The sequence below is a fragment of the Podarcis erhardii genome (genome assembly GCF_964252035.2).
Source record: "Podarcis erhardii genome assembly, chromosome: 1".
Taxonomy (NCBI): Eukaryota; Metazoa; Chordata; class Lepidosauria; order Squamata; family Lacertidae; genus Podarcis; species Podarcis erhardii.
In genome coordinates, this window is record NC_138497.1 from 109,723,374 (window position 1) to 109,740,604 (window position 17,231).

The 17,231-nt window shown below is 40.9% G+C and overlaps 1 protein-coding gene across 12 annotated transcripts in view; it reads right to left on the reverse strand.

The window, feature by feature from the left end:
• Window positions 1-17,231, reverse strand: part of KCNH7 (potassium voltage-gated channel subfamily H member 7) — a 272,670-nt gene that overhangs the window by 57,051 nt on the left and 198,388 nt on the right. For all 12 annotated transcript variants that reach the window (XM_081870829.1, XM_081870827.1, XM_081870825.1 and 9 more), the window contains one exon: window positions 14,928-15,142. In XM_081870829.1, coding sequence (XP_081726955.1) covers window positions 14,928-15,142 — 215 coding nt within the window. The remainder of the gene's footprint in view (window positions 1-14,927; window positions 15,143-17,231) is intronic.

Genomic DNA, 17,231 nt, shown 5'->3' on the forward strand with positions numbered 1-17,231 from the left:
GAGGGAACTGGTCAAAGGGACAAAAATGGGAAAGGATGAGTAGTGTCTACTTCTGTCTTGCTGGCCTGAGTCTGGCAGGGCATTGGATGTGGTGGGTTGACCACCATTTTTCTTCTCTCCTTTTTCCCTACACACATTTACGTAAAAGTAAGCCCCATTGATTTTAATAGGGCTTACTGCTGAGAACTGAATAGGATGAATGGATGAATAGGATTACACTTTAAATATTCATATAGAAAAGACAATAAAACCCTGTGAATCAACTTTTTTTCTGGAATAAAGTACAGTATAGACAGATTAAGTCTAGGATGGTTGAAAGCATCCTCTTATGCAGCTGATGAAGTGGGCTTTTGTCCATTAAAGCTGATGTCATAATACATTTTGTAGTCTTTAAGGCAGGAGAGGCTGACTGGTGGTGCTCCAAACATTGTTGGACTCCAGCTCTGAAAACCCCAGCCAGCATGGCCAATGTTCAAGGAAGATGGGAGCTGAACCACAGCAATAGCCGCCTTTCATTCAAGCTGACATTGGCCCTTTGTTGTTTTTGAGCTGCAACCACTATTGTGATATAAGAAAAAAAAGCAGCCACAATGACTAGGCATTGTCATCACCAGCAGTCTGCACATATTGTAGTACAGATAAAATGAATATATATTTTTAAAAATGCTGGTAGTTTCTTAGGGCTTTTTCATAGAAAAGAAATATTGCCATTTCGATTGGGTTTAAAATCTAAAGCTAAATGCCACCACAACTGCTTCAAATAACACTTATGTTCTCTGAGGTTGAAAAGGCAGTTTGATTTTAATGCTGTCATTTTCATTAGTTTGCCTGATTTCTTTTGCACCATAGGATTCTCCTCCCATCTGAATCAACAGGAGTCACAATTCCTCTCTGCTTTGTCTCCATTGAAGTCATCAGGCTGTATCCAGCTAAGCCAATTTCTTCCATTTTCTTGTGTTTTTTTTAAAAAAAGACTGAAAAACCTGTACTAGCCTGTATCCCCTAAAGAAAAGCCCCAAATCTGAATTTAGCTCCTAAATTCATAACAAATGCAGGTGCCTGAGTGAAAACTAAGCCAAACGTTACCCTGGATGACAATCGCCATTTCATTCTTGATGACACGAGGAACCAAACAAAGCTGCATTGCATTTTAGAGAATAGCAGGAAAAATAATCTTGATCTTTACCATATACAACCTGAATGCAAATTCTCTCACAGCATCAAAGACATTTGAATTTGCACCAGAAAGGCAACTCACTAATAGCACATGGCCAATAGGGTTTTAGCAACAGCCATCCCCCCACTAAGTATTTTTATGTAGCAAAATTTGACACATATGCCTTATTTGTCTTAAAAGAATCAATCTGTTCCAAAATCAGGTTAATGGCACCTGCAAAATACCCAACACGTCTTGGTTTTAGTTGCACTGAGAGTACCCCAATATTCTTTAAAGTAATATGCACTGTATTTAATAAATTGAGGCTGCAATCTTATACACACATTTATCTGGAAGTAAGTCTAATTTGTCTCAGTGGGAATTGCCTCTGAGTAGACATGTATAGGATTGCACTGCACAGTGCTCCCCCCCCTCAAAAAATCTTTATGAGTACTCTCATTTTCCTACTCATATTGAAATACTGCCCCTCAATGAGGCCAAACTTAGATTCACAATATGTTTAGGGGTACTGCATATTGCTGACTCACCCAGCTATTGAAACTGACACTCAGAGTGAAAATAAAAATGCATTGAGATATGTAAGAGGCTGAAAAGTAAGCCTCAAGTTCACTTTATCATTTGTTAACCATTTAAAGCAACAACCATCTGGGTTATGAATTAATGGAACAGTGGCTTCCCAAAACATCACATTTTAGGGACTCCCAATGGGGCAGTTAAAATGCTGCAAAGTTGAGGCCGTTTAATACTACTACTACTACTACTACTACTACTACTACTACTACTACTAATTTATACCCTGCCCATCTGGCTGGGTTTCCCCAGCCACTCCAGGCATCTCCCAACAAAGATTAAAAATACATTAAAATGTCACACATTAGAAACTTCACTTGTGCAATCTTCCTCCCTCAGGTTTGTGATTAGACAGAAAATGGCAGCGTGCGAATCTGATCTGCTGAATCTGATTTCCGCAATAATTCATTCAGTTTCCAGAAGTGCTCCTGTGATTGCATAAAACGCAGCTGTATCCATCCATAAAGCATTGTTTTATTGCAGGTTCACGCCCTACTCCATATGATTCCGAACCAAGGATTGACTGTGAAGGACTAAACCTTGGAAAATGTGAGTTGTTTCAATTGGGAGACCAGGGTTCAAGTTCCTGCTCGGCCATGAAGTTTGCTGGGTCATCTTGGGCTAGACACTGCCTCTCAGCCTAACCTACCTCACAGGTTTGCTGTGAAGATTAAATGGAATAGAACCATGAATGTCACCATTAGCTCATTGCAAGAAAGGTGGAATAATGATATTATGATAGATTAGATAGATAGATAGATAGATAGATAGATGATAGATGATAGATAGATCTGCATCTACTTGCATGGAAAAAGACCCAGGTTTGATCCCTGGCTTCTCCAAGTATCTCTCTCTCTTTCTCTCTCTCCTTCTCCCTCTCTCTCTTTCGCCTTTCATCCCAATTTAGGATTGAATCCCAGTTTACTATAGAGAGAAGCCCCTCTGCAATTATATCTGCTGGAATCTCAATCAAACTTAATGCGGACCTTGTTATCTGAATGCAAGAAGAAGTTCGGAGAAGTCTCACATTAGTATTTATTTTTTTTGCTGCCACTAAACAGTAAATCAATATTATCATACTCATATTAAATTCCTTTGGGCTCAGAAAGTACACGGCATGAACTAATACCCATACAATTTATTACAACCTCAGTGCTGGATTTAATTAGCTAGTACAACCCATAAGGGGGGGGGGGACAAGTCTGCAGAAGAAAAGACTGATTATTGACCAGCTAATGCTCTCAAACTCCCAATTAGAGTTAAACATTTCTAAAGAGAATGAATTTAGGGTTTAATATAATTGGACAGGGCAAACGGTTTCAAATCAGAGCACTCAGGAATGGCAAAACATCGCATCCCAGAGACCAATAACATGCAACGTGCTGTTCCGAATTGCCATTGTGAGGTGCGCTCTGACTTTTTTAGGAAATGCTACAGTTTAATGAGCGAGAGACTATAATTAGAGATGCTTTTGGATGGCTGTGATGACAGCTGTATCACCTTTGGACTTAATCAGCTGGAAATGAACATGCACCACTTTCGATTTTGGCACCCAAAGCTGCCCTTTTGAAAAGGCAGAACTTTTAGGGGTTTTTTTGGGGGGGGGAGTAGGAGAAGAGTGGCATTTTTTGAGACTTTTCCAGGAAAGCCTCAAAGGGACTTGACTGAAAGCACTACGAAGTCCTAGAAGGGCAAGTGTGGAGAAGCTCTGTGATCTTGGGCTAAAAAGCTCTGTAGTAACCAGGAAACCCCAAAGGGACAGTCTAGAAATGTTTAACCTTCTGAGGAGCCATACAATCCCAAACTGAATGAATGGTTCATCTCAGTTATGTTGTTTCCCACTACCTACCACTACCAAACATTTGTGTGCATGTGTATGTATTTTTACAATATTCATATTGAATTAAACAAATGGGGTCTCTTTAGCATGTGCTTTACTAACCAAGAGCTATGAACTGCAAAGGAATACGCCCTTATTGATTGCCTCCATAGTTTCAACACCCTTATTAAGAAGCATACACTATCCACCCAACAAGCAATTAAGTAAGAAGGATTTAAAGAATTGCTGTTCTGATAAAGCATAATGTAGTTTCATTCGCAAGTTGCTGCTGCTCTGTATAGAAAGTTATTTTCCCAACCCTTTCCACATCACCTTGATTTCTGTGGATCCTACCCCTTGGTTCAGAGCTCTTCTCTAAACCCACAGAAATGGGTTGATTCAAATCAAATAGGTAGCTATTACCTTCTTTCTTTCCACCTTTCCAGATATATAGGATAAGTTACTACATAGCCGAATCACAGTAAAGTTTTTTAACTAGTTTGGACTGGTGGAAGTTTTAGTGGGCAAATAAAGTAGAGTTGTGTAAGAGTTAAATATATAATTAGTTTTGCATACTATAATTATGATTTGAAAAGTTATGTTGCATATTGTTTCTTTAAGTTTTTAAGTCGAGTTGCGTTCCATATTCTGTTCTTTTTTCTCTTTTTCTGTTTTCCCTATAATCGTTATCTGCACATACGGTTCTGTTTATATCATTATTTTACAAGTTGCAATCCATTCACTGACCTTCTGTTGCCGTTGTTTTTAAAATAAATGTTTTCTAACAGATTTTGGCTTCTCAAGTCCTGTCTGCTCTCACCCGTTAAGGCAATCCAATCTTCAGTATGGAAAGTCCGGCCAGCTCCCCGGGCAGAAGGGCAATTTGAACATAAGCCTGATGCTCCCCTCCCATGTATTGGTTTCAATACATAATTTGCTAATATCTAAACCTGCCTGGAAATGAATAAAGTGGCCACTTTTTGAACCTAAGATTCTGAATCTCTTCCTGCCAAAGAGTTTAGCTGAAGCAGGGCAAACTGAGCTTTGCTCCACTGAAGCCAAAGAAAACTTAGTAATGGGGAGTTGGGTATAACACCACTAAAATTCTCATAAACCCTTCTTACCCCCCATAAATCCTGCACAAAGAATGGGCTGGAGACAGATCCAGCTTGTAAAATGCTAGAATGCTACAGATCTTTCCAGATCATATCTAACACTGTGCCCCACTGCTGGAGAAGGACAATGCATAAAACTAAATGTACAATGCTTAATAATAATAATAAAAATGGAGTTCAGAGCAGGGTGGGACTTTGCCTAGTTGGCAAATGTTCGCTTCACCACTGTTATGTAAAGGGGTTTGCATCAAGCTAAGCTGTGTTCACACTGAATGTAAAATATATTCAAAATGCTTTCCTTCCCTCAAATAATTCTGGGCCCTGTAGCTTACCTCTCACAGAGTTACAAATCCCAGCAACCCTTAACAAACCACAGTGTCCATAATTCTTAGAGGGGGGAAATGTAATTTGAATGTACTTCAAAAAATGCAGTGTGTAGGCAGCCTTAGTGGAACCAAGTGAGTTAGCAAAGCAGGCAGGGGAAATATCTCATGGCCAAAGTAGATGCGACGCTTCTCATGGAGTTTGGTATTGTGTGGCTGTGGTTATTTAAACTAAAGAGATGGCATAAGAACCATGGCATGTGTGTGTTTTAGCTCTTTGTGTCCACCATGGTCCCTATTAGCAGTACTATTTTTCTGGAAAAAGAGGTGCCTGAACTCACCATGAACATCTACCTCTTCTCTTAGAATGGCAATGGTGCCCAACTGAGTTCCGGCAAGTTCCAGCTGGAAAAAAAGCTCTGTCAATTACAATTGCAATCGTAGGAAAGGTTCCCTTGGTGCCAAACTGCATTTTGCTGACACATAAAGCTTCCTGTGTCTCTATTACACATTCAACATCACCAAGAAGCCTAGTAACTTATGATTAATGATTTATACTAAAGCTTTTAAGCATACTATAAAATTGTCTTTATGCGTAGAAAACAGTAAATGCCATATTTGGAGAAGAACACGTTGCCTCTTAAGAGATGCCTGGTTTTATGGGAGAGGTTCATAGAGCAAGCCAAAGAGAATGTTCTGTGGGAGGAACTCCTTCAGAACATTCTTTTGCTGCACTTGAGTTTCAAAGAGAGCCGGTGTGGTGTAGTGGTTAAGAGCGGCAGACTCGTAATCTGGTGAACCGGGTTCGCGTCTCCGCTCCTCCACATGCAGCTGCTGGGTGACCTTGGGCTAGTCACACTTCTTTGAAGTCTCTCAGCCCCACTCACCTCACAGAGTGTTTGTTGTGGGGGAGGAAGGGAAAGGAGAATGTTAGCCGCTTTGAGACTCCTTAGGGTAGTGATAAAGCGGGATATCAAATCCAAACTCTTCTTCTTCTTCTTCTTCAAATGCCCAGTAGCCACACACTGGATGAACTACTGAAAGCAACAACATTTCATGTATGTCTGTGGAAAATTTCTCAAAAAACCCACTTCTGTCTATTGCAGGAGGCATGGGGAGAGACTTGCCAGCAAGGAGCCAGATAGGCAAAACCCCCTCCCCCCCCAAAAAAAGAAAAAAGATCAAATTATCTCTCAAGAAAACCAAATTTTGTGTTCATAATTGATGTGAGTCATCATGCCATCACACTACTGAAGGTGTCTCTTAGTTAGCATGGAGCAGACCGTCCTCTCTGCATGTATGTATGGATCAGCCCTCACAAAGCAATCACCAGATAGAAATTCCATACAATCAATTATCATTAGGATGCATTTCAATGGAGAATGAGAGTCTTTAGGGAATGAGACATCAGGTATGATCATGCCTATGCGAATTAAACCAAAATTTCATTATTCACTTCTGTCCTGCTGCTCCACCGATGTGCCCACAGCATGAATAAAAGAACAATACACTATAGAGATAGAAGCACAATTACTGAAAACCATCTAAAACAGTAAGAGTCTAACTATGAGAAAACCATCAGCAGATGTTACAATTGGCAGCATTTAAAGCATTGGAAACATTGTCCTCAATATTCGTTTATTTTTGGCTTTTGTATGCTGCCTCTTAACATTATGTTCTTTGACTTGCAATAAATAGTAACGTTCCTCCTGGTTTCTCCCCTAGAGTCATCCTTTAAGAAAACAACGGAAAACATAAATTATCTGCTATTGCACATACAGGAACTCTATAAAGTAGGGGCACTATAGGTGGGCTGTTTAGTTGTGCAAAATTTGGTTGCTATCCTGCACTTCCTAGTGTAATTATCTAGTGTCAGTCTGATAAGGAAACTGACTGGAAAATCACAGTTGAAAGTGAGGGATAACAACCACTATCTTGCAAGGTTATGTAACCTCTGTGTCAGCATATCAGGATAAATGCTCAATAAGTAGGCAATGTTGAGCAACATCAGTGCATGTTTTGTGCAAACTTAATGGCATCAATGCTCAATAAACAGTGAGCCTGGAAGCTCCTTTGATCTGACCCACTTTAGGCTAAGCAATGCCCAGTAGACGTGAAATCCAAACAAAAATGGTCCCCTGGAGATCCAATTGGATCTCCAGGATTCTATTCATACACAGCAATATTTTCATGATAAAAACTGCTTTCCTCTTAAATGTGCTTCTTTTGAGTTTAACATCATGTGCATGCTAATCTTTTCCTAAATCGATTCTTTAAACTCTCTGATCGTTCATTAACTACCTGTCTTCCAGAACTTCTAATGGAAACCTGTTGGTTAGATGTTTTCAATTAGCACAAGTTCATTCATGAATCAGTTCTTCAGTTAAAGCAGCCAAATGCTTGCCTAATAGAATTTATTTTCCTGATTTGGCCTAATTGACCCTGAAAACTGAAATGGCGCTTCTGAAGACAAGTAGGAAGGTTTTACACACTGCTAAAAGAGAGGGGGGAAATGCTCTATTATTGTAATATTCCCTCCTTCCGATGCTCTCAGACAGGTACGGAGAGATAACTTGTACCTGTGTTCAAGATGACATGTGAACAAGTCCAACGGGAGTGGGGGAATATGGGCCTACCGGAGATCTCTTACACACAATTGACAAAAACATGGGTTAGGCTCCTGGATTACTTACACAGAATATGAAGGCAAAGGAGAGCTTTTGACAACATGTGTGTGAGAGAGCATGTGTGTACAGGCACAGGCACTTACATAGCTACACATGCTAAGGTGATGATCCTTAGAATGCGGAGTGTCCCTGTTTTCTTTCTTTTTTAAAAATAGATTTTATTAAAGTTTTAAAGGTTACAAAAGGAAAAATAGAAAAAGTTAAACAGACAAAACAAAACAAAAGAAAAAAAGAAAAAACCCCCACACAAATCCAACCTTTACATAACTTTCTTTCCTTTGCTTATTTCCTTGACCTCCTCACACCTCCCTTTTTTGTATTCTAGTTCAATAAGATATTTCAGCCATATCTTTCCATCCTTGTTATTATCCTAATTTTTTTTTATCTTGATATACTATATTTTTACATTCTCCTCTTTCACTAATTACCAATCCATTTTTACTTAATCCTTTATAACATTTCTGCTGAAACCACATAGCTTCATTCCAACATCCTTCTGACTTTCCTTAATTTTACAATGTTTCTGTAGATAAACTTTAAATTTCTTCCAATCTTCTTCCACCAACTCTTCTCCTTGGTCTCGGATTCTGCCAGTCATTTCCGCCAGTTCCATATAGTCCATCACCTTCATCTGCCATTCTTCCCGGGTGGGTAAATCTTGTGTCTTCCAGTACTTTGCAATAAGTATTCTTGCTGCTGTTGTAGCATACATAAAGAAAGTTCTATCCTTCTTTGACACCAATTGGCTGACCATGCCCAGGAGAAAGGCCTCTGGTTTCTTCTGAAAGGTATATTTAAATACCTTTTTCATTTCATTATAAATCATCTCCCAGAAAGTCTTAATCCTTGGGCATGTCCACCAAAGGTGAAAGAATGTACCTTCAATCTCTTTACACTTCCAACATTTATTATCGGGCAAATGGTAAATTTCTGCAAGCTTGACTGGCGTCATATACCACCTGTAGATCATTTTCATTATATTCTCTCTTAAGGCATTACATGCCGTAAACTTCATACCTGTGGTCCATAACTGTTCCCAGTCAGCCATCATAATGTTATGTCCAACATCTTGTGCCCATTTAATCATAGCAGATTTCACCGTTTCATCCTGAGTATTCCATTTCAACAGCAAGTTATACATTCTTGACAAATTCTTAGCTGTGGAGTGTCCCTGTTTTCACCTAGAAAATGTCTGGTGGCCTGCGTGATGCAACAGGTGCAGTATAAAACCATCTTGCTTTCTAAAGACCACAGGGCAGACCTGCATGGCAGGCTGATTTAACTCCAGCTGCATAAACAATGGAGTGTCTTTTACAGGATTAGGCCTCCTGCCTTAACGCTGCTTCCCATAAGGAAGAAAGCACCATTAAAAAGGCCACTGATCCCCTTTCAAGAGAAAGATGCCACGTTTGTAATTTTTGAAAACATCCAGGCTTTAAAGCCCATTCTCCAATCTCTTGTCCCTGGCTTAGGCTTTCATCTCTGCACACCTGCACACCATTGTGATTTGTTAGCATTTTGTACCCACTTAATGATTTCACAGGTGCGAGACATGGAAGAATCAGCCCATTGATCTCTGCTGCTGGGCCCATCTCCACAAAGCGTACATCCCCCCCTCACATTTCCTCCTCCTTCCCTTCCAACACAGCTGTTTTTCCACATCTTTGTTGCATAATTACACTTTGGAAATGATAGTGCAATTAAGCACACTTAAATCATTACCATAATTAGGACCTGTGTTGCAATTATTAAAAAAAAAGTTTTGTAACTATGTAACTCCAATAAAAGCTGAAATCTTAACTGGAGGAAGGTATTAAAAATTAACGTAGAAGAGCAACATTTTCCACGTGGTGTGTGTATGTTCCTTTCTCATCAGGAACAGGAAGAGAGAAAGAGAGAGACAGGTGACAAGAGAGACACTGTAACTGAACAAATCACAGGGACAACATAGTAATGAAGTGGCATTAAGCTTACATTACTAGGATGATTACAGGCATAACTGGAAAATACAGATTAAACCTTAAGCTTTCTCAGTAATTAAGGAGCAATTCCTTAAGGGCTGGTCACACAACCCAGTTTTGTAGTTCCACAGTGATCCTCTATGACTATGTTACACATACAAGAGTTGTGGGAATGGTTTGGATACAAAAACGGCTCCAGAAATGGAAACAGTCCCCTGAAGTTCTCAGGAAGATCTCTGTCTCAGGACTCAGCTACACAGCTGAAAATAAAATGTTTTAAATGTGTTGCAAAGTGCAATATATAAATGTGACACTAGATGGCGATAGTGAGCTGTGAAAAATTCATAGTGTTTTTCAAAACTTTTTTTATATATAAAAAGCATTTTCATAGTGTTTTTAAATATGTGTTTTCAGTCCACCTCTGTCTCTGTCCCCGTCTCTCTGTCTCTCTCTGTGTGTGAGAGACAGAAAGAGATGGGGAGGGCAGGGAAGAAGAAAATGTTATGTACTATTGTGCCTCTTTCTTCAAACTATAGTTTGAGGGTCAGAATCTCCTTTAAAAAAAATCATTAAAAAGGGAGGGATGTCAGGTTTTTGCATTTCAGCTTTCTTTAATAAAAGGTACTTTTTTGTGCCCTAGGGAAGACTTGTCTCTTCCTGACAATCACTGCCAAGACCCCATCTGAACTTGTCAGTGTAAAATATGTAGCAATTGGGCTGTTCTTCTGAGCTGGTTGTCAAGAAAGATGAATAGGACAGAAGGATATAAAAAGCAGATTGATACCCACTCCCTTGCCCAAGAGTTATAGTCTGGCTTAGGACATCTGGAAATTAGGTGGTATATGATAAAGTGCACAGTTCACAAGATTCTCTATTTAGGCTGCTTTCCACTCCCATTAGCTATACACTATGGAATTAACCTTGTCCTCAAGATTTCAATCTACAGCTTGGAATAAGGTAATTCTAAGTATAGCTATATTTAAATTCCTGCTTCACCATATTGTTCAGAACACGGGTTGCCAACCTATTTGGACTCTGAATTTTGAGAGTGTTCTGTGGGTGCCAGTCACAAAATGGCTTCCATGGGGATGTGGTGTAAGCCAGGGTTTTTTTCCAGGCAGAACTCACTGGAACTCAGTTCCAGCACCTCTCAGATTGCCCACCATTGCCATTATAAGAGAACAAGGGAGGCGTTCATGGTGAACTCTGGCACCTCTTTTTCTAGAAAAATAGCAAAATTAGGGACAAAATTAGGCTCTCCCAAACCCAAACAACTCACTGTTTTCTATGGGATTTCAGCTGCGTCCTGCTGGAACTGATTGTGGAGATACAGCTGTTAATGGCACAATAATCCAGTTTCCCCCATGCCAGTTCCAAACCTAGGCTGCCATCCTTTATCCACTTAACTAGCATTCATCCCCATTAAACAAAAGTGACTGACTTCTGAGTAGACATGCTTGCCATTATGCTGCAAGTTAACTATACATTGATTCCTTCATGAGTGCCTGGCTTTAGGTCCTGTACAGCAGCTGATATGTTGAGACCTCTTTGCAAAGTTTTTATGTTTTGCATTTGCCACCTGGGGAGGGGATTATTATACACCCTCCCACATTATTGCATAGTATCATTTGCAGAAAATAATATCTAGGGGTCTAGGGATGATCTGAACTCAAACAGACACACCACAGGAAAGATGCATCTTGACTACAATCTGGCTTGTCTCATCTCACAGAAATCGCTTACTGTAGAAGGGTTCCTGCACATTTTGCTTTATATCTTTCCTTTCAGTAAGGCTATACTTTTATTTTTTAAGTTGAAAGCTTTGAGTCTGCAGCCGTTGTCCTAGGGGGTATCAATGAAGGCCTTCAGAGGTGTCATGGGACCCACAAACAATGTGCTGACAACCCCTGATTTAGGATTCACCAGCAGTTAGCCATTTTAGCATGCCAACACAAGCACACACTCAATCCTTTTGGAATAGCACGTAAGAACGCACGACTAAAATGCCCCCACCAAAATGACAAACACAGATAACATTTACAACTTAATAAATTCACAGAACTTAATCTTCAGACAGTGGGACAGATCACCAGTGCTGCTAATTCCTATTTGGAAAATTTGCATACTGAATAATTACCACCTGGAATAACAAATGCTGTGTGAGGCACACTGGATTGGACAGGTGATAAATATTTGCACATCTGGTAGTATTAAAATGGGGGGGGACTGTGCTAAATCAAAAAGATCCACTGAACACCCCACCACCTGTTCAGTTGGCCTCACATGCTTCTTTTTGTTTCGTTCCCTTGCAACATTAAAATTATTTACTGACATTCTCCTTCCATTGGTGGCTGGCACAGTAGGCTGGGTGTCACTTACATGGCCCCTATATATAACCACATGGCATGCTGCTGATAACTGAGAGGGCAGGTTGGTGCAGTGAAAGGAAGAGTCAGGAGTGTCAGATTGGCTCTGCTGCTGCTCTCGCACTGTGTTGACCTTTCTGCCACCTTGCCTCTCACCCTCCCAGTTACCAGAAGTGACCACAGCATTGGGAAGCCAAGTTAGCAATGTCCCTCCTGCTTCATCCCGCTGGCCACTGCTATATTTTTCACTGAAGTTCTTCAAACTTTACTCTGCCCTTCTCTGCCCAGGAAGATCAAAGGCAAGGCCGCAGCATCAATAAAAGGAAGGGACACCACATTTTCTTTATGTGGCAGAAGAAAGTGAAGTGAACGATGAAGAGCAAATGTGTGACACCGTCACTGCCAATAGGTGTAGCATTTAAGGCCATGGGATGCAATGTTGACACCCCTTCATGTATATGAACATAAGGAGCTGCCTTATATCAGATCAGACAATTTGCCCATCTAGCCCAGGACTGTCTTACTCTGACCAGCAATGATTGTCCAGGGTCTTGGGCAAAGGTCTTTCCCATCACCTGCAACCTGAAGGTTCAGGATAAAGGGTCAGGGTGATGGGGAAACTTCATATGGGTTGTAACAGTCCCGTCAAAATGGGAACAACTCTAAATTTCAGGGGTTCCTCAAACTCTAAGCAGATGGAATAGACTGCCAGTTCAGAGTAGCATAGGAAGCTGTCTGATGCCAAATCATTCACACACCTGATCTAGCTCAGAATTGTCCACACCAGGTGTGCAAAACCTTTGGCCTGCCAGATATTGCTGAACTACAATTCCCAATGGTCAACGGCCATAGATGATGTAGTTCAAAAACATCAGGAGGGCCAAAGGTTAGCCACACCTGGTCTATACTGACAGGTAGCTTTTGGATAGGGCTCTCTTCCAGCACTATGTGGAGATGCTGGGATTTGAAGCTGGGACCTTCTGCAAGCAAAGCAGATGCTGTACCACTGAGCTATGACCCGGCCCCAAGTTCCTTGGGGGCAGAGACCTGTCTTCTCGTACTCTGTAAAGTGTCACGCACACAGTGTGCTGAAGGCACCGAGCACACAAAAACTGGGAATGATGAATGAGAAAAGGTTATACGTGGGAAGGAAACCACTCCTTGATTCTTTGTCTCTTTCTCATCCTCAGAAGAAATACTGTAAAGCAAGCACCAGGACCAGAATTTTATAAAACTATAAAGAGAATAGAAACATGAGCTAAATTGCCCTGGAAGCATTCTGTGAAGTATTCTTGGCATCTTGGGGAGCACTTCAAATTTAATTTTAAATTTAGTGAGCTGTAGAGTTCCTGGCAAGTCAGACTGTCCTAAACTGATTCTGCCAGGGTCTTGTATAAATGTGTAAATGATTATGTTATTCATTTAAGTATAGATCAATTTCCCCCCTTTAAGACACTAATCTCTGATACGGAATAGCTAGTGAATTGGAATTGCGTATTTTGGCATTAATTTATCACACCAGCATGAAGGTGTGTGTGTGTGTGTGTGTGTGTGTGTGTGTGAGAGAGAGAGAGAGAGAGAGAGAGAGAGAGAGAGGAAGAAACTGGATTTACACTATCTATACAAGTAGATTCTGCAAATACGCAGCAAAATGATCTCCATGTTCAACAAGACATTCTGGATTAGACCGAGAAGAGACTAAGTGTGCTTCCAGATGGGTGTTTATTGTGAATGAGTACTTCTCATGATGGCAAGTTTTTTGCCGTGCCCACACAGTGTTGTTGGCACCCAAATTCCAGTTGATGTTTTCCCCATTTAATCCCAATTTACTTTTTCAGGGGAAAATCTGGTAAGAAAAAAAGAGAACATGTTGCCAATGACCTATCTGTGTTAGGTCAATGGCCCGTTTGCAAATTATGTTCTCAAAATATTTTACAAGTGACAAACAAAGTGCAATGTTTGGAGCATCATTTGAAAAAATACACAAATCTAGTTAGGTTCAAGTTGTTGGTTGATCTCCAGGCAGAAAGAACCAATTTGTCCCCTTTCTCTCACTTTCTCCAGTAGCTATACATTTCTTGAAGAGGAAGAGAAACGTAACAGTCATATGAAAATGTTTCCCAGTGTCACAGTCAAGGCAGAAGAAAGATCATAAGTCCAGGGCTCACCTTATAGCACTGTTGTAAGGATTAAAAAAGGTAGAGGGGACCCCTGACCATTAGGTCCAGTCATGGCCGACTCTGGGGTTGCAGCGCTCATCTCGCTTTATTGGCCGAGGGAGCTGGCATTTGTCCGCAGACAGCTTCCGGGTCATGTGGCCAGCATGACTAAGCCGCTTTTGGCGAATCAGAGCAGCGCACGGAAACGCCGTTTACCTTCCTGCCGGAGCAGTACCTATTCATCTACTTGCACTTGACGTACTTTTGAACTGCTAGGTGGGCAGGAGCAGGGACCGAGCAACGGGAGCTCACCCCATCGCGGGGATTCGAACCGCCGACCTTCTGATCGGCAAGTCCTAGGCCACCCACGTCCCTGTTGTAAGGATTACAGAGATGATAGATATGAAGAATTATCTAAATGAAAATGTTTACTGTAATCAGGCACTGGGGGCATCTCCTGCATAGAAAATTTCATGCACCTTGATGCAAACATATTATTCCTACATCAGCAAGGATTTCCCCCATGTAACCCCAGAGAGGACCCACTCCACAGCCTCATTTCTCTTGGTGCATAAAAGAATGTGAAGGAGGCATGTGAATAAATGTGACTGTTTTCTAAAGGACTTGCTTAGAAAAAGAATGCATGAACTAGTCTGAAGACTAAAGCTGGAATGAAATCCGCAACACCATTCACATTAAAACAAATTTTACAGAACCACTCTAAAGTTTATATAAAAGAATATATCCTACCTGTGTAACCTTTTCAGTTACGTTGTGTGTTCTGTCTTTCACTTTGGGTGCAATAATTGTTTTCTCTGAAGATGGAGGCGATGAACTTTTTTTTTCATTTTTGATATCGGAAAAGTTCAGAGTGAGCTGGGGGATCTTGTTGATGGTGCTGTACTTGTTGAGGTTTGAATCCGATGTAGATCCTAATAGACTTGACTTGATATGGTTAAAAGGACCTAAAAAAATATGAGAGGTCAGAGGGTGGGGTGTCAGTATTACCAAACTGTGAAGAAATATTGATGGACTACAGAAAGCAGCACCTAACACTGCGATCCAATACGTGTCTACCCAGAATTAAGTCCCATTGAGCTCAATGAGGTTTATTCCCAGGTAAGTGGGTACTGGATTGCAGCCTGAAACAGGTAATTCCATGCCTGCAATGTAAAAGACTTAATGGCCCAAAGTGCTAGCCTTCTAGCTTAGAATCTGCCAACACTTGCCTACTTGACCAATTTCAAGCATGTAGGTTGCGAGAAAAAATTGTGAACTGCTGAAGGCAGATTTTGAAGCAGTTCAAATATCCCAGGCTACACTGAGGGCTTGTCTGTACTTCCACTTGTTCCATGCCTAGAAAGAATGGAAAACATTCTTTCCCCAGGAAAACACACTCTTTACTGGTGAATCGGAACAAACAGCAAACTGTGCAAAACCTGATTGCAGTTTGTTCCGATTCAGCAGCAAAGAGAGGCTGAGCCATGGATGAGTCCTCAGATTATCACGAGCTTTTAAAGGCAGGAACACAGGAACCCTTTTATATGCAGTGTCAATCCAGAAGCATTTCATGGAGATTAGACAACAACAACAACAGAAACAAAATAATAGGTCTGTCAATGACCACTAGTCATGTTGCTATATATAGTAGCAGAGGCAGTATGCTTCTGAATACTACTTGCTGTGGATCACAAGATCACAAGTGGGGAGAAGACTAATCGGGCATCTTTCAATGGCCACTGTACTGCACCATGGGGAAAACAGAGGTTTTTTACCATGTGGACCTGATCCTGGCTAGCTTCCTTCTGTGGCATTTGGGCACTTGTCAGTGGTGTAGTAATGGATAGAGTTGGACTAGGCTGAAATGCCCCTTTAGCCATGAAGCTCAAGAGTGAACAATCTCCCTCTGTTAACTTATCCACAGAGTTGGTGTGTGAACAGAAGAAGGGTGAGGGAAACTGTGACAAATACATACTTCCCTTGTACCTAGATGCCAAGATCGGGGAGAAAAGCCATACAGCACAGTTTCTTCTAGTCAGCATTTGTGCTCTCTGAGCACCAACTGAACAAACACGTAATGGATTAAGGTGCCCATTTGGAAAGAATGGGTTGGATCCAACATTGCATGAGCCAAAGGCAAACTTTCTGGCAACCTTCCTCTCTACAGACCCTCTCCTTCAAGTTTATTTGGAGGGTTGGAGAGGAACACTGTGAGTTGTGCCGTGTGGGACTGCCGTGGGAAGGAGGAATTGCTCAAAATCAAGTACAGGAATCTTGCAGTCCACTGACACAAGATTATTCTGCCTGATTTGGGGCAACTCTCCCCTCCTATTACAGCCTAGGAATGCCAACAAAAATGGAACAGAACATAGAAATGACTGCAGTTCACATGTTTGTCAGTAGTCAGGAATAGAAATTGGTGAAGTGAATGCGACCAATACTTGTTCACATCGTTGTTGTTGTTTAATTACAATACTTAATCAATGAACTTATTTACATTGTTTTGACATTTCCTTTATATTGAAATGAATGACAGTTACATAAGTTACATAAATAGTTGCATAAGCTAAGTAACTTACGTAACTTAAATAGTTAAATAGTAGTCAATGAGACAAATAACATAACATTAGTGGAAACCGAATTGTAGCGGAATGGAAACAGTGCTGATTGTAATGACTATTAGTCAGAACGGAAATTGCAGCCTTCTTACATCCCTGCCGCAGCCCCATATGACACAACCCATGGTGTTTGGGAGGTGTCCTCACCCCCCACCCTCTTTTCAGGGGACACAGTGAGGAAGAGAGGAAGGGAAGGATCTGTTGTACCCACAGCCTTCCACTGGTGCAACTTTGGATACAATCCAATGGATCTCTTTTGGCTCTTTGTGCTATGCTTGCATGATGCCCAACAAGAAAGGGGAAGACAGATACACTAGTGTCTTAAATCTGTTTTCCAAATCTGTTATGCCAAACATTGACTTAAATTAACAGTTGCTTAAAAAGAACACAGACAAAAGTACAATGTCAAGTACTTTAAAACCAACACCCACTTACA